Here is a 25,554-nt window from a genome sequence, read left to right as displayed (position 1 = left end):
TTTGCAGCTAAATGTGGACAAAACTGAAACTCTGGTGATTGCTCCTGATGATAACATTCCAGGGTTGAGTCAGTACTTGGGGGACTTCGGTCAGTCTGTCAAACTGAGCCTGAGAAACCTGGGTGTTGTATTTGATAAAGACATGTCTCTAGTTCGACACTGCAGAAAACTGACCAGAAACTATTTCCTTCAACTGAGGAAAATCTCTAAACTTTGTTGTGAAAAATGTTGTCACAACATGATCTGGAGCTTGTAATATATTGTAAAATATCCATCTATCCTTTCTTCTTCACTTAAATTAATACATCCATCTATCCTTTCTTCCTCACTTAAATTAATACATCCATCTATCCTTTCTTCTTCACTTAAATGAATACATCCATCTATCCTTTCTTCCTCACTTAAATGAATACATCCATCTATCCTTTCTTCCTCACTTAAATGAATACATCCATCTATCCTTTCTTCCTCACTTAAATTAATACATCCATCTATCCTTTCTTCTTCACTTAAATTAATACATCCATCTATCCTTTCTTCCTCACTTAAACTAATACATCTATTTATCCTTTCTTCTTCACTTAAATTAATACATCCATCTATCCTTTCTTCTTCACTTAAATTAATACATCCATCTATCCTTTCTTCCTCACTTAAATTAATACATCCATTTATCCTTTCTTCTTAACTTAAATGTATACATCCATCTCTCCTTTCTTCTTCACTTAAATGAATACATCCATCTATCCTTTCTTCTTCACTTAAATGAATACATCCATCTATCCTTTCTTCCTCACTTAAATTAATACATCCATCTATCCTTTCTTCTTCACTTAAATTAATACATCCATCTATCCTTTCTTCTTCACTTAAATGAATACATCCATCTATCCTTTCTTCTTCGCTTAAATTAATACATCCATCTATCCTTTCTTCTTCACTTAAATTAATACATCCATCTATCCTTTCTTCTTCACTTAAATTAATACATCCATCTATCCTTTCTTCTTCACTTAAATTAATACATCCATCTATCCTTTCTTCCTCACTTAAATTAAAACATCCATCTATCCTTTCTTCCTCACTTAAATTAATACATCCATCTATCCTTTCTTCCTCGCTTAAATTAATACATCCATCTATCCTTTCCTCCAAACTTAAATTAATACATCCATCTATCCTTTCTTTCCTACTCCTTTCCATCCATCCAATAAAAAATCCACTTTTTGATCATGCATCCTGTCTATCATCCATCAATCATTTCATTGAGCAATTAATCCATCCATCTCTCAATCCATCCATCCATTCATCCATCATACAAACCAACCATCCACCCATCCATCCATATATAATCCATCCTCCTATCCATATTCCACTGTCCCATCTATCCATCCATCCATCTATCAACCCGTCCATTCCTCCACCCTTAGTTCCTTCCTCCTTCCTTCCATCCATCATACAAACCAACCATCCACCCATCCAGCCATATATAATCCATCCTTCTATCCATATTCCACTGTCCCATCTATCCGTCCATCAATCATCTATCCACCCATCAATCATCCATCCATCCATTTCCATGGTTTAAATCAAATATGAGAGTGTGTGGATGCGAGAATAGCTGTGTGTAAGGAGAGAGAGTAAAGCAGGGACTTCCCTAAGCCTCCATCATCTGCAGGGAGGGAAGAAAGCACACACAGATACACACACACACACTGCCTCCCACATACACACACACACACACTTGCTGTGCGGAAAGCGGGCGAGGGGCTTTAAACTGCTTCAAGACAAAGGGACTGTAACCTGCCACAATGGAGGAAAACATGGATGAAACGCAAAGCCAGAAAGGTAAATTCACTCCCTTTGCTCTTCATGTCGTCCGGCCGCGGTGCTGTCCATCTGTGCATGCCTCCCTCCGAGTGTTCGGACCGTTCTTTGTGTCCTCTAGTGGGCACAGACAACACATCATACATGACCCGCAGCAAAAAGCAAAACCCGATTTCTGCTGAAAAAAGCCTTATTTTATTTTCTGGGGACACATTCATCGCTGCACAAACCATTAATAAATAAATAAATAAGAAGGAAAAAAAACAAGGCCGTGGTTTAGAAATGGCATCGCCTGTTTTTGTGGAGATTATGCAGCGGATGTCGATACTCTGTCGAAAATTAAGTGTTTGGGGCTGAGAGGGAAACCGAGGGTGTAGATTTTGGAGGTTCGATGGACCGATGGAAGGAGAGATGCAAGAGAAGATAAAAAAGATAGATGGAGGGAGAAGGTGGGAGTGGCAGGGGGAAGGCGATGGTTTTTTAGACGGCGTCTGTGTTGGGAAAAATGTTTTTTTAAAAGGCCAAAAAAGAATCAAAGACAGGCGGAATAACGGAGCAGGGATTGATGCTTCTAGTGGGATTTTCTTTGTTAGCTTCTATTGTTGGTCCTTTACGCTTGTCTGAATACCTCTTCTTCTCCCCTTACCCGCTCGCTCAGCTTCTCCCCCTTTCTTCTGCTATCTGTGTCACTCTCCGCTGCTTTTCCCTCCATTTTCTCAGCATCACACTCTCACCAGAGATCTTATTTCCATCAATAATTTCAGTGATTTAAAGATTTAAATCAAGATCCTTCTCTCTGTTGCAAGGTCCCTTTGTTTTTAAACCCAGTCCCACCTTTCACCATTTTATCCTTCACTTCCCACTCCCTCCTTTTTTTTGTTATTATTACGATTACAATGTTTTGCTTTTCACTGCTCATTTTTATTTTTCTGATTCCTTTTAGATGGGATGAATAAATACTTTTTTTTTTTACATTGATGGCATTTTTATGTATGTTTGGGTATTTGACAGTTACACAATCCACCGTCTACAACAGCACTAATAAAAGTAATGATTATAATGATTGTGCAATGGGACCAGATGGTTGTTATAAAAGATCAAGTCATGATGCTTTAAAAAAAAAAAGAGAACTTTTATCAACTTTAAGCGAAGGGTAGACACATCAGTAAAAGTGTCTTAGTGTTTGACTCATTATGAAAACATTTTACCAAGAAAAAGAAGCACATATAAACCATTGGCAGTGTGCGACCGACATTTTGGTGATATTTGTCAGAGTAAGGATTGTAATGTGTCACATGAATGTGTGTTTATTCACTGTGGAATTGAAATGTGGCTTTTAATGAGACCATTGAGGTAGAATTCTGAAATTAAATGTTGCATTTCAGGGCAGTTTGAGCAGCCGAATAACAGCTGACACTCGAAAATAGCATTTCCTCTTCTATTCTCATTCTGAAAGGCGTGTTGCCAATGGTAACCATAACGAACCTGCAGAGTCCTTTTCATTTTTTTTATTTTATTTACCTTGATTTTATCTTTTGAACCATCAGGATTTGCTGAGTTCTACAAAATGATTGATTATTTCCTTTCTGTTCATTTATGTGGTATAAGCTTAAACCTGTATTTCAGAATCAGAATCTTTTATTGCCCGTTTTGTAAACACAACAATAGGATTCTTTTTATGGTAGAAATACGATTTTCACATAAGGTTGAGTAGTTCTTCACTTTGACCAGGCAAACATAAATATTTATTAATCTATATATATATTTATTGATGATTCCAGATGTGTCCAAAGCAGGAGCAAACAAATATTTATTTAATACATGTAAAAACATTTAGTGTTTGTTTTTATTGGACTGTATGTAGTGATGAAGCTTCATGAAGCGTTGTACTTTTATTTAGTGCCCACTAGATGTCACTCTTGGCTGCATGATTTTGAAGCATTGTACAAACATCTAAAAAGGGAAAAAAAAAGAACTACGTATTTAAAGACAACAGCGCCATCTATCGAGCAAAAAAAAGGGCGACTGCTTCATGAAGCTTCATCGACACCAACTGAATGTCTCAGTTACATTAAAAGTTTGGAAAAATTCTGCTTCACATCATGCACTCATTATCACACTATAGCCTCATAATAATACAGAAGGAATACAAACCCATTTGAAGTCTAGTTTAAAGGTGTTTTTTTTTTTTTTAAAGTGCAGAAGAAAACAACTTCTGTTCATGGCTGTAAATGTGTGACAAGAAAGACACGGGATTCTCAGAACTAACATTGTAAAATGATTTTTCTTTCGACTTGATTTCAACTCCTGCCGCTGCCACATAAGTGACAAAAAAATAGACAGATATGTGGACGAATGACTGGAAAACGGCTTCAAGATTCATGTTATTTTAACCGCCACATTCAAGCCTGAACTTTCCTCTGGCCCCTGTGTCGCAAAACAAGTTGTATATGTTCAGCACAAGTGGGTCCAGCTGTAAGTGAACCCAGGCACAATTCATTATGATGACCACTAATAGACATCAACTTGAAGAATAGAAGCGGTGGTCAATACAAATGAACTGAGCAGGGCTGAGGGAGGAGAAGCCAGCACCAGAGGATGGACTCTAATGGCTCAAGCCTTTTCATTCTCAATCGATGTTTGCAGAATATTCGACCCAGAGATTAAACGTAAACTGTTGTCGGATGAATGAGTAGAGACGACTTTAAGGCCAAAACAAACAACAAAAGAGAGATTAAAAACACATTGTTTTTCTCCTCCCATCTGTGTCAATTGACAATAAGTAGAATGTGTCACAATATATAAAGAAAAACAAGTCGTGTCGTATTGTCATTTATTTTTGTTATTAACAATATTGCTATTTCTAAGAGTAGATAAAGTGGGATGTCGTCATGGCCGCTATGGCAGCGTCACCTGGTGGACAGAACTCTTAACAACCTCCGAGATGGAACCCAAGTTAGATCGTGATCGCGTCGCGGTGATCTTGTCACAACACAACGGTGCAAACAACGCGGCACTAAGAGCCAAAAAAAAAAAGACACCGAGTCAGTTCGCCGTCGGTTTGTGTAGAATGTGCAGATGCTCAAATGTAGGTCAACCTTCTGGCTGCAAACACACCATTTTTTAAACCCCCCGATGAATGAAGCATCACTAAAAAGGAGGCGAAATAACAAAACCGACTGTCCTAGAATGAGCCTCACAGTCGATGATGGAGCTGAATTTTGAAGCCACTAATGTACGAGGGAATAAGATAATCGTATTGATATTTAAAAAAGAAAAAACGATGGAATCAACTATGTATACAACTGTGAAATCACGCTGGGCTCAGATCCTCATGTGGACTCTGTCCTACTTTTTACCAGGTCACTGGGGCTTTCCTGTGCCGTCCAAACACAGAAATATGACAAGGATTATACATGACTGGGGATGCAGAACACAGACCACCCCCTCCACGCACACACACACACACACACACCCACGTCTGAATATGAGGCTCTCACTGAAGCACCTTCACACACACTCGCTCATAAGACATTTATATGACGCTCGCAGCTCAGAGGCTGCTTCAATTCTTCATGTGCAAAATGGACTTTTAGCAGAAGATGGAGCAGCAGGAAGATACAGTGGGAAAAAAATAGAAGCTTATTTCTGCAGCAGCCATTTTTTTTTTTGGTTCCACGGCTCTGATGCTGACTCATTTTGTGTCGTCGAACACTTCAATCATCTCCAGTAGGCAAAATGGGAGAGCACAAGCCAAGTGTGTGTGTGTGTGTGTGTGTGCGCGCGCTCATCGCTTCGCCTGTTACGCTTACAGAGCTGCGCAGTTGCCATGACAACGCTACAGGCAAAGTGGGTCAGCAGGCCTCTGCCACACCCCTGTTGGCATAGCAACACGGCCGGACAATTAGACCTGAGCTGCACGATGAGTCACACGCACGCACTCACACATGGACCGACTGAACATTTTGTGTGTGTGCGCGTGCGTGTTGGTGTCTGTGTGTGTGTGTGTGTGTGTGTGTGTGTGTGTGTGTGTGTGTAAGTGATTATGTTGTCCACGGATATGACTTGACAAAGACCAAAATGGAGGCTCGTCGACTTGAGGTTCCAATGACAAAAGATGGATGTTTGAAGGGAGCCAGGGCCAGAAAACAGGCGGTACCTCCAGCAGTCACATATCGACCGAAACAAAATAATCGATTGATCATATAAATGCAAATTCGAAATAATAAAAATAGCTAAAAAAAAAAAAAGATTATTTAACTCATTAAACATTTGTTTGAGGATTTATTTTTCTTCTCTTTACCTTCTTTTATTCTTCTGGGGTTTTTTCAAATTAAAGTACATCATCAAATTTAATTCTGCACAATAGCATAAACTTTGTCTTTTGAATTAGAATGTTTTTCTTGTGCTTACAAATCATGTTAAATATATAAATGTTTTCTTTTTCTTTAGACTCTTTGAATAAAATGAATGGAAAAATGCCGTAATATGCAATTAAAGTAGATCTTAAACTCGTTTTATAAATTCGTTTTTAATATTTATTTTATTTTATTTTAAGCTTTCCCAGTACATTTAAGCTTCTATTAGTCTTTTGTTCTTTCTTTTGGCTCCATTAACCCCTTACAACAGCCACAGTTTATAATGGGGCCCCTGAGGAAACTTAACATCCCATTTAAAGGGACCCCTGTGGTTCTGATGTTCTGCTTTAAATACTGATTTATCCGCTGCTGTTCATCATCTTAAAACACACACACATGCATAAACTGAACATGCACATGTTTCATGCATCGAGGTTTGAATATATCGTTGTTTTTTTCGTCATGACTCCGTACTCCAGTCATGAATACTAAACAATTGTTTCCCCGTCTGTCCAGGGTGCAAGGAGTGCTGCGACAGATGTGTGGGCAGCCTGCCCTGGGCCTCCCTCATCGCCACCGTCCTCCTGTACATGGGCGTGGCTCTGTTCTGTGGGTGTGGCCACGAGGCTCTGAGTGGAACTATCACCATCATGCAGAACTACTTTGAGATCATCAGGTCCCCCGAAGACACGCTGGACGTTTTCACCATGTGAGTGACACAAACACTCTAGTACCGTCACCGATGACGCATCGACACCCGGGCGACATGTTTTCAGAACTGCAGGAACAAGCCGACCTGTCACACACTCGAGCACCCGTGTCATAGAGAGAGGTTTTATTTATTATCAACAAAATGGCATCCAAAACTTCACTAATGATCGTGCTTTAAAAACATAAAGTGAGGAGATAATTGATGAGTTTTTGGATCAATACTGTAGTTTTATTCGAAAAAAAATAGATAGTATTGAAAATATTGTTTCTAGCTCCCTCCAGTTGCAGGATAGCGTAACTGGGATGATTTGCAAACATCTGTTGCCACAGAAGTTCTTACTTACTTTATGTAAAAACATGTCACCGACTCTTCAGGATCATGTTATGTTACGTATGAAACGTTAAGTGTTACTTTAACTAACCACACATACACCGATGATGACAGACAAATATGAAACATAATCTGTGAATGAACAGAAAAAACATGACTGATATTATGAGTTGGAATCCAAATACATAGCAAATATTTAAACACAAAATCATGTGTGGTCAGGTCAGGACAATTATTTGTAAGTATCTGATGGAGGTAAAAAAAAAAGTAGTCATTCTTCTGTTGACATTAATCATCAGTACTGATGGTAAATACATATGTCTCCATAGCATTGACATCCTGAAGTACATCATTTATGGTCTGGCCGCTGGATTCTTCTTGTTCGGAGTGCTGCTGCTGGTGGAGGGATTCTTCACCACCGGTGCCATTCGGGAGCTCTACGGAGAGTTCAAGATCTCCGCCTGCGGACGCTGCCTGACTGCTTTTGTAAGTGTTTAAAGACTATCATAGAAGTAACGTTTCCTGCAGTGTTCATGGTGGTTGATAGTTTGCATCAAGCTACCAATCTGATCTTTGTACTACACATTCGCCGGCAGTGGACTCAGATCCCCATGTGGGCAAGACCCATGACACAGAAAACCCAATAATACATTCGGAGACTGATCCCCCTTTACTATTTATTCTTCCCATTGGCGATCGTTGCTGCATCTAACATAGAGTCTAGCTTCCGACGCCTCCTGGTCACTCATGGTAGTGTAAGTTCACAGGAAAATATCCATACCCTTAAATATTGAGGTTTTATTGTCCAGTGTTTTACAGCGTTATTTGCAAAAAATCTGCCAAACAAATAACTCGTACAATACTACAAACATATCCTTGTTCCTACCTATCCTTGTTCCTAGTATCATGATACATCTTATTGTTTCCCCTGTATCGTAATATGTATCGTATCACAAGATTCTTGCCTGACTGGCTGAACACAGTCATTATTGGTAACTGCTGGGTGCGAACCTGTAAGAATATGGGTATTTGAAAAGGTGTCTATTAACGCCTACACCTGGACACACAAAGCTAGGTTGTATTCAGAATGGAGATGACTTCATCTAGCCCACCTACGTCTGTATTGTACAGATTAAGATCCTTTAATCATAACCTGTCTGCAGAGAAAGTTACAAAGGAAGGTGATATGGTCAACTTCAAAGTTTCTTCTCTTACATCCCATCCTCAAAGCCGAATTTCTCCCCTATCTTACCTTTTTTTTAAAATTTGGTTGTGAGTTGAGTTGTAGACCCCTGCTCAAGGTTCCCACACAATGAGGACCCATCACAGTTCCCATGTTTTACACCTCTTAGCTTATCAGACCCGTACATCCCAGGGATTCTTAGGTTCCAGGTTGGACAGTTCCTACCTCGGATACCTCATCAAGAAACAATCCTTTAGAAATTCTAGTAACCCACAAATTGAGCGAGTTTTAACATTTTGCAAACCTTGACCAGGTTTCTTGCTAGGGTAGTTTGTATTTCCTAAATAGTTATGACTGTAAAGATGTTTTTGGGGTCCCATGTGACACAAGTGGAGAGTTGCACCAACATTTTTTTGTGTTTCTGCAGCTGATGTTCCTGGCTTACCTGTTCTTCCTTGTCTGGCTTGGAGTGACGGCCTTCACCAGCCTACCCGTCTTCATTTACTTCAATGTCTGGACCATGTGCCAGAACACCAGTGTGGTGGAGGGAGCCAACATCTGTCTGGACCTGCGTCAGTTCGGTAGGTGCAACCACATTGGACATCGATACATCGGTTAGGTTTAGGGTTAGAGTTAGGGTTAGAGTTAGAGTTAGAGTTAGGGTTAGGGTTAGGGTTAGGGTTAGGGTTAGGAATAGGAATAGGAATAGGATTGGGGTTAGGGTTAAAGTTAGAGTTAGGGTTAGGGTTAGGATTAGGATTAGGATTAGGATTAGGATTAGGGTTAGAGTTAGAGTTAGAGTTAGGGTTAGGGTTAGGGTTAGGGTTAGGATAAGGGTTAGAGTTAGAATTAGGGTTAGAGTTACGGTTAGGATTAGGAATAGGAATAGGAATAGGATTAGGGTAGGGATAGGGGTAGGGGTAGGGGTAGGGTTAGGGTTAGGGTTAGGATTATGGTTATGGTTATGGTTATGGTTATGGTTAGAGTTAGAGTTAAAGCTAGGGTAGGGTTAAGGTTAGAGTTAGAGTTAGAGTTAGAGTTAGAGTTAGAGTTAGAATTAGGGCTAGGGCTATGGTAGGGTTACAACAAGCCTCATTTAGATCAATTTTTCAGTTTACTGGAGAATTACAAATACAGGTGAATTAGAGGAGATGGACTTTGTGTGTTGGTGTGTTTGTGTGTATGTTAAAAAGTGTAGAATGTTATCATGATGTGATATAATTACACAATTGTCGAATAATTAATTGATATTACTTAATCGCCTCAGTTACTAATAGTGATGGGCTGATGCAGCTTCATGAAGCATTGTTCTCAATTCACAAACTCAGTAGATTGCGCTGTTGGCCCTAAAATAGTGAGATTTATCATTGAAATTGTTTTTCCAAAGCAAAGAGTAGAGAAAACAATATGTCATGAAGCTTCATGATGCATCACTGCATGGGGAAAAAGAAATTAAATTAATCACAATTAACGACATTTTTCCTTTTGACTTTTTTAATGCTGCAATAACGTTGTAAAATTGTATATTTTTGCTAATAAAAGCAGTAATCTGGCGTGCACCTCGGAGGGTGGAGCACGTGCTGGTGTGAATGAGAGTTTAGAGGAGATTAATCTCCCAGAGCAGCATGTCAGGTGACTCCAGCACCGAGGCGTGCTGTGTGAGCTTATGTCATCCTTCGATGTTTCTGTTCAGTCGGACTCGATACTGACCACATACAACCAATAGTCCACTTGAATCGAGTTTATTGAGGTTTGGCAACAAACACACAACAAATAAAGTTTGTCTTTGCTCTTTTAAATTTCCTGTTGCTGTGTTTAAAACATATAAATGTTCAAATTAATTTCCTTTATATGGCAGTAGCTCTTCATCATTTGAGCATTGAATGGTCAAATTTAACATGGCAAATGTTGAAACTTTGATTATTTTTAAAATGAAATGATGTTGTTTTTTTTTCAAGCATTGCATACATTTTTTTTAAATAATATAATTCTATTATAGCTGTATTGAGAGGTTGAATCTGTTTGGATTTTTAAAAAATTGAATATTTCCAAAATAAATGTTTGGAAAAAACGAATTCCAATAATAACAAAAGATTCAACATTTTTCAATTGATAGCCTTTTAAATTTAACATGTTGGCATAATAGTGACTTTGTTTAATAGTTCACGAGCATTTTCGAAATAAATGAAAACATTTTTAAACCTCAGATTTGAATATTCTTGTTCCAATAATCCAAAAATACATTTTCTATATTTATTCTGTAGAATTTTAAACTAAATACAAAAATGTTGATTGTAATAGGGCCAACAAAAATCATCTTGAAAATATTCAATTTGTTTATTAAATAATTCAAAAAAAGTTCAACTTTTATTATAGAAATGATTTTTAATCATTCAATAACAACAAATGCAAATTTTCACTGTACAAATTATTGAATTGGATAAGTCAATATTTCAATGCTTAAAACAACATTTCGACCAAATAATTTTAAGTTAAAAACAATTCAACCTGTGGGTTACCTCCTGAAGTTATGCAGCCTCTGAGCGCAGGTGATGATGGTTCAATGCTTGACTCCTCCAGGAGCCGTGGCCTTCTCCGAGGAGAAGAAAGTGTGCACAGGGTCTGAGAAGTTCTTCAAGATGTGTGAATCCAACGAGGTGAGTGTTTTTTTTTTTCCGTGTGTGTCAACGATTCTTCCCGGACCATGAGATGAGCATCGTGGTCATGTGATGTTTTCTTGTGTGTGTTCCAGCTGGACCTGACCTTCCATCTGTTTGTGTGCGCTCTAGCAGGAGCCGGAGCAGCTGTGATCGCCATGGTGAGCTTCATTACATCACTGCCTCCAACGCTGTGACCGAGCGAGATTAGTGACAAAATCACAACCTCGGCTCATTAAAACGGAAACATTTGATTAAGGAAGATATATATAAACGTAAACGTGTCACATTTACAAAAATAATTGTTAATATTGTCAAATGTGTTTGACCCTTGTGACAGCTCAGGGTCAAGGTGACCCGAAGGCCTAAAAAACAACACAAGGGATACCTCAAACACATTTGTTTTCAGGCCTTCGGGTCACCTTGTCCCTTAGATATCACAAGGGTTAAGGTTTTTTGTGGATTCATTTAGATGTATTAAATGTCATTCATTTTTTTTAATCTATTTTATAAAACATCTAACACATCAGTTGGTTTTACTTCCATGTGATCACAGAAGAGCTGGTCCTTCTCCTCAGTCTCCTCCAGAGCCGCCGTGGCGCGTGGGAAGTCTCGTTGAACAATATTTATTTTAGAGGCTGAAAACTCGAGATAATCCCTAAAACGGCTGCTTAATATCTTTGGAAGTCACTGTCTCTCCACTCGACTCCATTTCGTCTGACTCAAGCTCATGATGATGTTCCTACGACGCATAGATCTTTTGTCCTCACAGGGTCATGATAAAGATGCATTTTATAGCGCCTCCCTGTGGAGAGACAAGCAACTTCAACCACACATCGAACACAAATGTACACCCAGAATCAATTTAAACCAATTAAAAAATCTTTAAAAATAAATTATAGTATATCAAATTATATTATATCAAATTATACTTTTACATTCAATTTAGTTAAGTCTCAATTGTTGCTTTTTATTTTTTTAAAAAACGTTTTAACTGCTTAAATCAAATTTTCGATCATTAGGACTCTAAAAACAATGATCAGTCACACTCTGAATTAGACATCGATTGTTGTGTTAAATCGAATAATACTTTTCTTAAAATATGTGTTAACTTACAGCACTTTATTTACTTTACTTCAAAAATAAACAGTAAACTAGTAAAAGTAAGACGAAAATGTATTTAAATTGATCAATTTCTGTTTTTTATCTGTCTATGAATATAATGATGATAACATAATACTGGTTATTTTTAGATATCAATCTTTTGATCTTGTTATAAAAGATTACCAAGGAGACCCTTGAGCGAATACTTAATAAATCCAAATATAACAAGCGAGATAATCCGAGGAGAGTGGCGGCCAGATTCAATTGATAGTTCAGCTCTAATTCATTTTCTACTCACACGCATGTTGACTTAGTGTTGGGATTATTTTCAGAGTGATCTGTTTCTTTTTAGAATTATAGACAAATATGTGTGTTCATTATAATGAACTGACGCTTAGTTGTCTTTGTCTTCATTCAAAAAGATTTAGACTTAAGTCTATCGATCTATCTTAAAAATACTAATACCTCCATACTGCTCGCCTGTAACATATATCTTGTATCAATGCCTTGAAATTAGGACTTGTTTAAATAAAATTAAATAAACAAGTCTACATTTTAGCAGAAGATACCAGACCATCAGCATAAATCTTGCGCACTGACTAATAATTTAAACCCTTATTCTATATAAGGGTGACTAGAAAATGAGTCAAATTGTTGTGCTAACTATTCCTTGTACAAACCAGGAAAAAAATTGTCAATAATGAAAATAAAACTCATGAAAAAACCAAATAATTCAGAGTGTTGACAAAAAAAAGATCCAGGTGTCCAATCCAAGTGTTAAGGAAAGTTAATAATGTAACAGGCAGAACCGTAAACGAGCTGATGCCCGTCTGTAGAAAGTCTTGTGTATTAGAAAGCAGGATGATCGACAGATTGCCTTTAGTTTGACATCATAAGGGAGTCTTTCTAAACCTTTGTCTGGAACTGCTCGGATCAACAGGCAACAGACAAAGAAAGAGTTTCCTGACGATAATTACCTACAATTACATTGTGAAACTCTTGCTCTTTCAGCGCCATTGTCGGTGTTTACTCTAGTGTTGTGTCTCCGCCTGACCTTTGTACGTCTGTCAAACCTTCAGGTGCACTTTCTGATGGCTCTGGCTGCCAACTGGGGCTACCTGAAGGACGCCAGCCGAATGCAGAAATACGAAGACATCAAGTCAAAGGAGGAGCAGGAGCTGCACGACATCCACTCCACACGCTCAAAAGAACGCCTCAATGCCTACACATAAACACTCTTCACTGGAAGCCACACACACATACACACACTCAACCTGTCAGACACACACACGATGATTACACACACACTTTACTGACACACATGGCCTAACATAAGCACAAGGATAACCGAGGAATACTCACAGACATCCGTAGATACGACGGGTGAGCAGAGACAGAGAGGATGCTAACAGACACTGATATCGCTGCCCGAGGAGTGTTTGCTCAGGTGTGTCAGGCTAACAAAAAAATGATTTTTCATTCCTACCACCAAAACACCTGCGTGATGGTGTCATTAAGTCTTTCGGAGACATTAAAATTCTACTTTGACTTTTAATCGTGTTTATGAAACAACTTAAAAGAAAAAAAGGCCGACATCTCTCCGTTAGCAAGTCACACAAGAGACAACAACCAGAGGCAGAAAATAGATGGTTCAGTGTCTTCATTTCACTTCCTGTCGCTGTATCGCCTCCGCTACCCAACCCTCCTCGGCCCACCCCGTTCAGTTCACACACATCCCACACACACACACACACACACACAACCAAACAACTTCACACTGAGTCCACCCGCATTCATGTGGCTGAATGGTCAGTGTTGTGCAGGCAGTGTTGTACGGTGGCGTCATGCTGTGTCGTGTTGTTTCACCACTTTGTGATGGCTGGTACTGTGAAGAGTTTTGGCCCCCCAAGAGGACGTCCGTACCTGTCCACAGGTGCGGTCGCGCAGCTATGCTAGCTCCTCTCCACCCCTTTCCCTTCCTCCCTCCCTCCTCAGTGTGCCGCCTGGTTTCGCTCGCTGTCACCCCCCCGTGAGGATCGTCGCTGTAAGGGCGGCGGGAAAAATACAGATAATCGTGAACATTCGGACGATTTAAGACGTTTTTTCCTCGGGTTTTCGGCGACGACAGCCGGTCGGAACCAGGCGCCTCTGAAATCCTCCATCCCCTCAGATACTGCACATACTTGTACCACAAAGTCTTTTGAAGAATTCCTTTTTCTCATCAGCATTTTAATACTTTTGCTCACTTTTTTGAAATATTTGCCACATTTTTATTAGTATCGTTGGTGTGTAACTTTAGTATCAGGAGTGTCTCGTAAAAAAAAAAGGTGGGGGGCGGGGGGGTGGGGGTGGGCTAAGCACACAACACACAAGCATACACTGACACTTTTTCCTCATTTTCCTATTGTGACCAAAACTGGTGTTTTCAAGCAGAGTTGCAGCTGGTTTTGAAAAAGGCAGCGAGAATATTCATGGCTTTTCGGTGTCTTTGTTGTGGAGCGATGGGTCTGACTTGGCATTTGGCACATGAGCTCAAGACGTTTAGATGAACTTCACCCTCTCTAGATTAAAACTGCCTCGATGACTCACGACCGTGTCTGAAGACACCGACGACAAAAGTATGTCACGACTCACAGCACCGCGGTTAAGCGATAAACTCAAGTTGACAGTATTACTAAAGGTCTTTGACACGAGGTGTGTCGTACGGGTGAAGGAGAAGATTATATAAAAAATCTGGATCTGGAGTTTTAATTCCTCCTCAGCTGGTGCTGTGGCTGCTACAAATGATGGTGGAAGTGAAAAACTCTTTCTATTTTGGTACGTTTCATCATTCAGTGCATTGCAATAAACTTGATACTGTGAGGAATATACAAGATTCTATTTTTAAACACGTTTTAAGAAACCATGTCATCGAAAGCTGTCGGAGAAAACACAACCGAGCCGGTGTTTTCGACAAAACTGAGCCTGCTGCGTCGCTGTAGAGCCAAGGGACTGTCCAACGGTCTTTAGATGATGAAGATGAGGGTGATGAGGATGATGGCTAATTAGAAAATCAGGGATTAACGAAGAATGCTGAAGAACTTGCCAACACATAGTCACATTTATTCATAAACAAACGCACACATACACACACACACAGCGTCGTCACTCTGAGCCATATTTCCTTTCACCGATAACATTCCACTATTTTATTAACAACTTTTAATCTATGAAACTTTTAAATGTGAAATCATTAATATAAAGAAAAAAAAACATGTTTTCTTATTTTGTGGGCAGTGAACACTGTACCTATATCAGCTCTGTATAAAGATATACATATACTGTATGTGAAACAGGCGAGGACAGCAGCCGGCGACTCGTGTCACCAGTGTTAACCAGAGTCTGACGTAAACAACGATAGAGCAGCACGAAAGAAAAGAAAAAAACACCTGCAGCTCTTGAAATGTGTCGTACGGTGTGGCGTGTTGTATTTCCAAAAGTCAGCGGAAAACATCATGGGTTCGACTCCCGCAGACTCTGGCTCAGGTCTCGGCTGTACAGGCGGTTAATTTAAGGTTCTAGTTATATAGTAACAGTATTCTATCATTTCATTGCCTGACAATGGATGTTTTTGTGCACTTAATGACAATTGTGACTCTCTTTCTCTTATTTCTGCTGTGTAAGTGCATCGATCCCCGCGGCGGGAGAATCTGTGTATAATCTCGCAACATTGATCAAAAGATTCAATAACATTGGATGAATTCTTATTAACGGAAAAATGTCATGCTAGAAGTTAAAAAAAAAAAGACTCGTTGTTGTTTGTGGCATGGTTATGCATTCAATGCTCATCCTTTAAAAAGACAGAAAAAAAAACTTGTATATTTTCCACTGGCACTGTTCTGCTGTTTTCTTCTCCACTTTTGTGTGCGGTAGTGCGGTTCCTGTTGCTTATGATGTTGCTACACCGGCTTGTTTGCTCAGTTGTTTACCAACCGTTTGATGAGGTCACGAGTAAGAAATCCCATCAACCATTTTGGCATACTAGTGCATGGATCTAAAGTGATTTGATCAAGGTGTTATTTATTGTTTATCCTAATAAAAACACATTTGCAGACGTGGTGTATCACTCTGATCCCCCCTTTCTCTCTGCTCACACCCTCTTCCAAGTGTCACTGCCCAAGAAAATCTAGAAAAAAACATCATAATCTAACACATTTTAGCTTCATTTTCCGACATTTACTGTTGATGAGAACCTAGGAATTTGACACAAAGTGATGCAGGAAGAGGATCTGAGCTGCTAATTTCTTTATTTAAGCAACCCTCCCTTTGTCTGCTGAGTCCTACTAGTGGTCCACTTGCTGAACCAGGCTGAACATGACACAACTCCACAACTCTAGCAACATTATAACACAACTATTAAAAAAAAAATACCAAAAAAAAAACACCCTATAATTTGGATCTTTACTCAGTTGTAGATTATTAGATTTTTTTGTGCAAAATATGTGCCAGGATAAAAATCAAGTCAAATTTGGTCTCAGACCCGGACAGCCAGTTTGGACTTGTGGAGGACTCTTTTGTTACCCTGCAGTGTTTTTGACATTTTCTATTAAATATCAGGTTTTAATCTGACACCCATCGTTTTTGTACATATGTGTGCCAACCGTTGGGCAGACAGTGGCTTTTTATTTGTAAAAACATTACTTGCTTGCGTATATAAATAAAATGAAATACACTTGTGTACATGTTACTAAGAGCCTTTTGAGTGTGTGTTCTTTTAGATTCTCTTGAATCAGCTTCTCTTCTTCACCTGCATCTTTCCCCTCTGGGGGGCGCTACAATGAAAATGACATTTATTCTGCATGTTTAACAGAGAATTTTACGCAGAATCTGAAGAACGTGATCACAAATCTGCCAATACTTTCATATTGATGCACAGATGAAGCTTCATGAACCTAACCCCAACCTTCCATCATGTTAATGTCAACAGCGCCATCTACTGAGCTTCAGTGGTCTATCACCACTTGAACTCATGAAGCGTTTGATAAATTAACATTGTCAATTTTTTTGTTAATTACTCTAATCTTATCAGTTGACTAAAATAGATATTGGCATATACAATACATACACACAATCTCAACTAAAGTCATACAAAATGTAGAGATATTTATATGTTTATATCAACTAATGTGTTGATGTAAGTCTGTTTTAAATAGATCTTGGACTCTATTGTACTCATCAGTATGTGTCTGTTTGTACAAAACTCTCTTTTCATTGAAATATTTACATAAGAAAATTAGTTAAGCCCCGCCCCCTGAAAACACTTATTTTCCTGGAGCTAAAATCTTGTTCACCTTAACCGCACCCACTCTGCTTTGAGGTGTGTCACCACGCGTCATCAATCCCAGAAGTCACCACCTCCAAAGGACTCATTGTATAAACAAAGCAGGCGTGATTACAGCTGCCAGGAGGAGGAGTGAACCCATTATTACATTATAATGGACTCCGCCCTCGTAACCTCTTGTTCGTCCAGATTTCAGACAGGGGAGAACTTTAAAAAGTAATAAGTTCAAAAGATGGTCATGATGAGGGACTTCTTGGAGAGGAAGACTTCAACATTTGAAACATGTAAGTTTGTCAGGAGAGGTTGAAATTAGTCGTTTGTTGATCTTCCTGTTGCAGTTTACCTTGTCTATGATGTTGTTTTTGCAAGTGAATGCTAAGTATCCGATTAAAAAAGTCAATTTTGTCTCCCTAACTAAAGCAGAAAAGTAGCTACTTCACTAGCTAGCGTGCTCATTTTCAAGATAATTTGATAGTCATTGTGTTTGCTTTCAATTTAGTTGCTAAGATAGTAAGAGTCATTTGTCAAAAGAGTCAAAATGTTTCCCTTGTAATGTGAACATTCATTTTTAACCCTTTATTTAAAAAATATATATATACACATCTTTAAATAATAATGGATTTTTGAAGTTCACATTTTTTTCTTGATTTGGGTCCATAACTGTGATGGTGTCTACTCTGTGCTCATAGAACATAAGAAACATCCAGTTATTTTGACTATATAACACATACTTTAGACGTGAAATATGTGAAAATGAAACAGCAGGTGGCACTGTTTCTCAAGGCAGCAATCATATTAATATAAGTCAACCAAAAAGTATATTTTCCAATATGATCCAGACTTGAAAATAAAGTATAAATACAAAGATACATATCATCAAATCACTCCAAGGTTCTCATATATCACGTCCTCCATAATTTGATCGGAAACACATTTGTCTGCGGCAGCAGTGTCGCACACAGACGGACTGCTGCTCGGTGAAGATCCTCCAGACCTAGGACTTGGTTTCTGCACTTGAGCATAAAGGTGAGAAAATTTGTCTGTTTTTTTCTCTTTTTCAGCTGGCTGGTTCTTCTTCTCACTGTGGACCTCCGTATAAATGGGTTCTTCGTCGGCATGTGGGACATCTTTGACGCTCGGGTTCATATTTGTGGAGTTCTGAAGACTGATCTTGTCAAAAACCTCGGAGTAGACGGAGTCCTCAGGACTGATGTCAACGTCGAGATTTTTTGAGGAGTGCAAATTGGCAGTTATTCTGGTACCGGGAGGTTGAACGGGAAGAACACTGGCGGGGTCAACATAAAGAGCCTCAGGGCTCAAGATGGCTTTGGGCTGAAGACACTCAAGAGGGTCAGCGTAAACCGCATCTGATGGCTGAGGATCCGCAGCCGAGCCGGTCTGTGTGGGCACCTTGGGCAGCGGCATGAGTGTGATCGGTGCTGGCTGCGCTGAAGACGGGCCGACCGGATCCGTGTTTTGCTGTGAGGCAGCAGTTTTCTTGACCTGAGTTCCCGGCATGTTTTCCTGCACTAAAGTCAGACCGCTCTTATCTGGGATTCTGGGTAATGGTGAGTGAGTTTGTCTGATGGAGGATGTTCCTGTTTCCTCTTCTTTCTTTTGCTGCCGCGACATGACCGATGAAGATCTGTGTTTAATGGTGGTTTTCATCAGGGAGAACACTTTAGCTGCGTCTGGAGTCTCAAAGTTAAAGGACCCCGGACCACTGACACACCGTCGCCCTGCTTCAATGGTTAATGCGAGCTGGTAGAAAACACAAAGACATAGTTATGATGTGTGTATGTGTGTGTGTGTGTGTGAACTCTACCTTGTCTGTTCCATATCTCCTCAGCCATTCGTAAGGCCACTCCCAAATGACTTTCTTCTGAAGGTCTTTGAGCAGCAGTGCCTTCTCCCCAACCTGGAGCCAGTAAGATCCCTTCAGCCCACAATGAACTGCTGCGTCCGTTTGCTGCACCGACACCCACAAATCTAGAAGAAAAGGGGGAAAATGTACTTTCCTGTGATGGATCATGGTGATGAGATGGATGGGGTTTTATATAAAAAAAAGGTTTTTGTGAGTCTCTGGCTGTCTTGACCCCACTTGACATTAGTACTAAATTAATTATCCAGAAATAATGTCCACAACAGGAAACTGTCCAACAGCTCGTCTTGCTGCGTCAATAACGAACGAAAGGTGTCATTTGTAGTATTTGTTATTAAAGTCAGTGTCCCTATTTTTGTTAGATGGTTTTGTTGGTTTTAAAAAGGTCGGTAGTAATATTAACTAGCCAAGAGTGCCAACTAGTGAGTTTTAAAAATGTAAATAATATAAAAAACTTTTTATTGGGGACATGTGTAGTAATTTAATTTAAGAGGTTTTAAATAGCAAATAAAGGGCAAACCCCAACTCTCCTGACTCACTCACAACTTTCAAATGTTCAAGTCTTTCTCTCCAATATGCAGTAAGTCTCTCATCATGACCTTGTTATTATTTTATAAAGTTCTCCCCCGTCTGAAATCTCAGCAAACAAGAGGTTATGAGAGCGGAGTCCATTATGACGTTATAATGGCTTCACTCCTCCTCCAGCCAACTGTAATCAATCCCCGCTTTGTTTATACAATAAGTCCCTTGGAGTTGCTTGACCAATCACAGCAGAGTGGGTGTGGTTATGTTAAACAAGATTTAATCTCCAGATAAACAATGTTTTCAGTGGGCGAAGCTTAAGCACATTTTCTAATGTAAATATTTTAATTAAAATAGAGTTTTGTAGAGACAAATACTGATGATACAATAGAGGTCCAAGATCTATTTAAGACACTTTTAAATAGATCCTTGAAAGTTCAGTTTTCATGATCATCCTAGTATCGTCTTTTAATATCAGCATATGTTGCTTTTCAAACGATATCAATATCAAATGTCCAGTATTAACCAAACTCCAAATATCGTCCAATTCATACAAAAACACACAAGCCTTGATCCGTTGATACGAGTTGAACGTTCAATCTTCTATCAGTCGGATCTCAGCAGGTGGCGCTCTCAGTAAAAACATGATGTAAGATCTCACAAATAAGCGTTTCAAAGATCGTAAGGCAGAGATAATACTAATAATACTGTTTCACAAAACCTCATAACCACTTCACCCAGTTTGCATGTTTGCAGTGGTTCACTAAGTGCCAGCAAGTTAGACAAGTATAATTGTACCTTCGTCAGCAGAGGCATAGATCAGGTTCTCTTCCATTTGAAGCCGGTTAGCGGCAACTCTCTGATGAAAAGACAAGAGTCAAAGTCCCTGAAACAAAATCTTCGCTCTAGCTTTCTCACCTGACAGGTTTGTGGGCACAGCTGGTCCACCCAGTGCACACACTTGTCTTTGGAAGCAGCAAACACTATCGTTCTCTCTTTGGTCTCCACACAGAAGGCAGACATGTTTTCCTAGAGAAAATATCTTATCAGTATCAATCAGCATGACGTCAACAAGAAGTCTTCCTCAACTGATCTTTCTAAGATGGCTGTTCCAAGAAGAAATGTATGAATAAAGACAAGATGAAATTCAATTTGTAGTGCCATTTCATTTCCATGGTTAAATTAAATTAATCATTTTGCTTCTATGATAGAGAAAGACAGCCTGCAGTTTTCCCGGCAAGAAGAATGAAAAAATAAATAAATCAAACCATAGGACAGGCCTCTGCGTTGGGAGGGAGTCTCACAGCGTTGAGTATTTCAGACAGTGGAATCACTTTTGGCTTTTTCTCTGAAGTGACCTCATGGTGTCTTCTCAAACCCCAGGGATGCTCTGCTCCTGCACCCCAGCCTGCAACAAGTACACGTCGCTCATTTTTGGCAGTCATGAAACATTTGAATGAATGGATGGATGTTATGTGGTGGACGGATGAATGAATTGTGGATGGATGAAGGGCATACACAGTTTAGTTTCGATAGAGGATTTATGCATTGATAATGATTATTGGATAGATAAATGGATGATGGATGACAGATGGATGATAAATGGATGGGAGGATGAATGGATCAATCGCTGGATGGATAGATGGATGATGGATGGATGATGTATGATGAATGGAACATAAATGGATGAAAGGATGAATGGATGATTAAATGGGTAGATAAGTAAATAAAGGATGGATAGACAGATGCATTGGCGAAGGATCAATGGATTGACAATAATAATTGGATAGATAGGATGGATGGATGAATTGGTGTATAAATGGATGAATGGATAAATAGAAGGACGGATAGATGGATAGATGGATAGATTAATAGATGGATGGATGGATGGATGGATGGATGGATGGATGGATGGATGGATGGATGGATGGATGGATGGATGGATGGATGGATGGATGGATGGATGGATGGATGGATGGATGGATGGATGGATGGATGGATGGATGGATGGATGGATGGATGGATGGATGGATGGATGGTAAATAAACAAATGGATTGATGGATGTATAAATAGAAGGATGAATGGATGATAAATGGATGGATGGATGTATAAATAGAAGGATGAATGGATAGATGGATGATAAATGGATGGATGGATGAATAAATAGTTGGATAAATATAAGGATGAATGGATGAATGGATGGACGTATTATTTGGAAGAATGGATAAAAAGATGGATGGATGGATGGATGGATGCGATTAAATGCGTAGATAAGTGGATGAAGGATTGATGGATGTTAGAAACTACCTCCCATGTCCTGGATTTCTAATCGAGCTGCTTCACTGCTGCTGGGAAGCAACGACAGACACACTGGTTTCCATTTCTGAAGGAAAAGACCAGAAAATCACCAGCTGATGAGTGACAGCAGTTCATTGCTTCAAGAAATAAGGAAGTGACATCTTTATTTATAATAAGACAATATGATCAGTGTTTGCTTTGGTTTAAGGAGCTTATTCAAGAAGAACACAACACACAGCATTTAAACAACAACAATGACAGTTTCAACTGGTATGAAAGAAGGAATGAAGGAGAAGGAACAGAGCTTTGTTCTCCTTCCAGAGTTATCATTAGCGAAGCTTGATTACAAACAAACTTTGTGTAGTAGAACATACCACAAATGTGTTGAGTGTGTGTGCGTCAATGTGTAGGCATGTGCATGCCTGCATGAATGTTTGCGTGTCGGTGACGTTGGAATGAGATGTGTTACAACTTGTTGACTTGGAGTTGTTTTCTGTCTTTTTTTCTTGTTCTTGTTTAACCCCCAAAAATATTCTTCTTCATGTCTGTGGTAACAAAGTGAAAATAAAACAAGGCAGCAGTGTGACGTCTCACGTTGCACAACGGGTTAGAGAGTAATCCTGGTTTTAAGTGAAGTTATCTGGACTTAACTTGTGAAACTCACACACACACACAAACAAAATAAAACAAGACTCACATCCTTGGCTTTGAGTGATTGCAGGTAAACTCCCGCAGTTGTGGCTCGAGTATCCATGGATGAGGTTTAAGTCGTGTGTCACCTTTGGACCGACCAGCTCGGTTTCTCCTCAGTTACACATTTAGGGCGTGCTCACCTTCACACAGTACACGCCCCACCTGATACACACACACACAGGCAGTTACACACAAGCAGTTACACACAAGAAGAAACACACAAGCAGTGACAAAAGCTTCCTCCTTCCATTGATATTCTATACGATTCTTAAATTCTCGTTAGTTTGAGATACAAAATCATTTAATATTGATGCTATAGCATGAAATAAATACAATTTTTAATGTTTTTAAAACGTTTTTTTGATATTAGTAAAGATGATTCATATTTTTCTGTTAAAAGGTTTAATGGTTTATCATGTTTTGAGAATGAGGTCAATGCTTCATGATGCTTCATCACTGGCTGTCTTGGCCCGTTTCTTTATTTTTCTTCCAGGAAGCTTCAGAATGTCCTATGGGTACTTCGACTACGGATGGAAATGAACGCAATCGCCGTCTCCTTCACTGTCATTAACACTCCCAGGATTTCTGCGATGCCTCCGGCTGATTCCTCCGTCCTTGCTAAACATATGTAGGTGCATTGATTATAGCGAAGATCTCACGTTCTGCTTCTATGACCATATGTTCTTAGTGGAGCAAACACACAATCCACCCCTGACACACAAACACATTTCCTCTAATCATTCTCAAAAGCATCTTTATTCCATTAAATAAACACATGTGAAAGTTGATCTTCTTAAGTCTGAATAAAGTAAAAAAAACAACATTTTTTTTATCCCAAGCTTCTTCGAAGGTTCAGTGGAATTTATTAATTTTAGATTCATCTATGCATTTTTAATATTTTTTTGTGGCCATTAACTGTTTTTTCCTACCATGTCATGTATATGATAAAACCAAATACATTCAAAAATGAAATACTCACATGTCAATATATAGGCATCAGAGTTTGACCCGCCCCCCCCCACCCCCCTTTAAAATATATAGAAGAAATATATGGTAGACTCTCAGCTTAAACAGATAATTACATGATAATAACACCATGTTGTGAAAAAGTAAGTCATTTTTAAAAATTTGTCTGGAAGCGAAATAACAAAAAAGGAAAGAATTCAGAATGAATCCAACTGAAATCAACAATAGTATCGTCTTGCTAACCTCGATTTGACGTCCAAGTCCGTCCTCAATCGTGGTCTTTTCGACCATAAATGATTTTCTTCTAATTAAACAGTAAGACAGTCGCAGATTGTCTTTTTCTGTCTCATTAACCTTGAGAGCAAAATGAGTATACTGTTCGTAAAATGCAGCGAGGCGGCATAATGCACAACAACTGTACATGCGCTCCACAATACTTGCTTAAATGCTGTTGTTTTCTAAGCGTTATTAACCGCTGCTCTTATGGGATGCATCACGTGATCTGATCGAGAACCTCCGGGCAGATGCACAACGGCGAGCCAGTGCTAGTATTCGTGCTCATTTCCTGCCATTTTTATTTCCTGTGTCGTGAAATTAATACGAGCGACTCTGAGGGAGAGACACGATGTTTATGTGTTCTCTGATGAGGGGGTGTACGTGTGAGTCAGTATCATGTTGAGATGTCCTTCAAGTAGTGAAAGTGTGTTCAACTCTGCAGGCTTTTGTGTCGGTTGAAAAACAAACATCGCTGTGTGCGTTTTGCACGCTGGACTACATGTGTGTTTGTGTGGAATGGACCAAAGGGGGGAGAAGAGCTGTAGTATTAGATCTGCTCAACAGTTCACTGCCAGCATGGGAATGGTCTAAATGAGGGTCACCTCTTCCTCAGAGGGATGTCCGTTCCCTAAATATGAACGGACAATCGCACAATTGTATTTGGGGAATGTGCCAAGCTAGTTATTTTAGATGTAAAATGATGACCGCCGGGATTTGTGAGGCTTGTTAGCAGCATTGCGCAGATGAAACGGAAATTATGTAGCAATAAGGACATATTTTTATTTTTATGTAGATGCACTCTGACGATATGGCGATGCGTCTTGCATGCCGTAACGGCTAAAAAAGCAGTGAAGCCAGTGTGGAATTGATGAAAGGTGCAGTTCATCGAGCGTCCACTAGGGGCTAGCTGCAGAGAACTGTTTAGATTGAGTAAATTCACTGACAATTGAGCGTGTATTTGCAGCTGTATAGTATGTGTAAATATAATTTCTGTCTGGGGACTTCTTACTTGATGATGTCACTAATGCATCTAGTACACTGACATCGTAAGGTGGACTGAAATTTAACTTATTTTCGATTAAGTTTCGAGATTTTTTTTGGAGGTACAGGCAAAAATGTACATCCTTAGGATATCAGCGAACTGTATGGTTCTTTTCTTTGTCCTTCTCGCCCACAACGACACCATTAAAAACATCCCAAATACCTCCATACTGCTTGAAAATTATAACTCTTTTGTAATGAATAAATTGTTTAAAATATGAAAATAATGCTATAATTAAACCCTTGTGTTATCTCTTGGTCAAGGTGACCTGAAGGCCCGAAAACAAATGTAACTGTTTTATCCCTTGTGTTGTCTCTGGGTCAAGGTGAGTGACCTCCCTGGCTTCCAAAAATACATATGCATTGGTGCAGGTTGTTCATCTT

General features: G+C 39.3%; 2 protein-coding genes across 2 annotated transcripts; one reads left to right on the top strand and one right to left on the bottom strand.

Moving 5' to 3' along the window:
• The first annotated feature begins 1,637 nt into the window (after nt 1-1,637).
• On the top strand, nt 1,638-16,901 carry gpm6ab (glycoprotein M6Ab). Its single transcript, XM_087806248.1, has 7 exons — nt 1,638-1,848; nt 6,702-6,894; nt 7,557-7,713; nt 8,838-8,991; nt 10,991-11,067; nt 11,163-11,228; nt 13,251-16,901. Exons 1-7 carry the CDS (start codon nt 1,812-1,814, stop codon nt 13,401-13,403), a joined length of 837 nt encoding a protein of 278 aa, XP_087662374.1. The 5' UTR covers nt 1,638-1,811; the 3' UTR covers nt 13,404-16,901.
• Nucleotides 15,428-23,010, bottom strand: LOC148089370 (uncharacterized). The gene is made up of 7 exons (XM_087806234.1): nt 22,892-23,010; nt 22,204-22,279; nt 21,164-21,303; nt 20,814-20,924; nt 20,694-20,754; nt 19,317-19,480; nt 15,428-19,252 (listed from the first exon to the last, which is right to left on the bottom strand). Exons 1-7 carry the CDS (start codon nt 22,946-22,948, stop codon nt 18,368-18,370), a joined length of 1,494 nt encoding a protein of 497 aa, XP_087662360.1. The 5' UTR covers nt 22,949-23,010; the 3' UTR covers nt 15,428-18,367.
• Nucleotides 23,011-25,554: the final 2,544 nt, after the last annotated feature.

The sequence above is a fragment of the Callionymus lyra genome, chromosome 1 (genome assembly GCF_982586985.1).
Source record: "Callionymus lyra chromosome 1, fCalLyr1.hap1.1, whole genome shotgun sequence".
NCBI classification, from domain to species: Eukaryota; Metazoa; Chordata; class Actinopteri; order Syngnathiformes; family Callionymidae; genus Callionymus; species Callionymus lyra.
The sequence above is the reverse complement of the archived record's forward strand: the minus strand, read 5'-3'. Positions and strand labels throughout refer to the sequence as shown.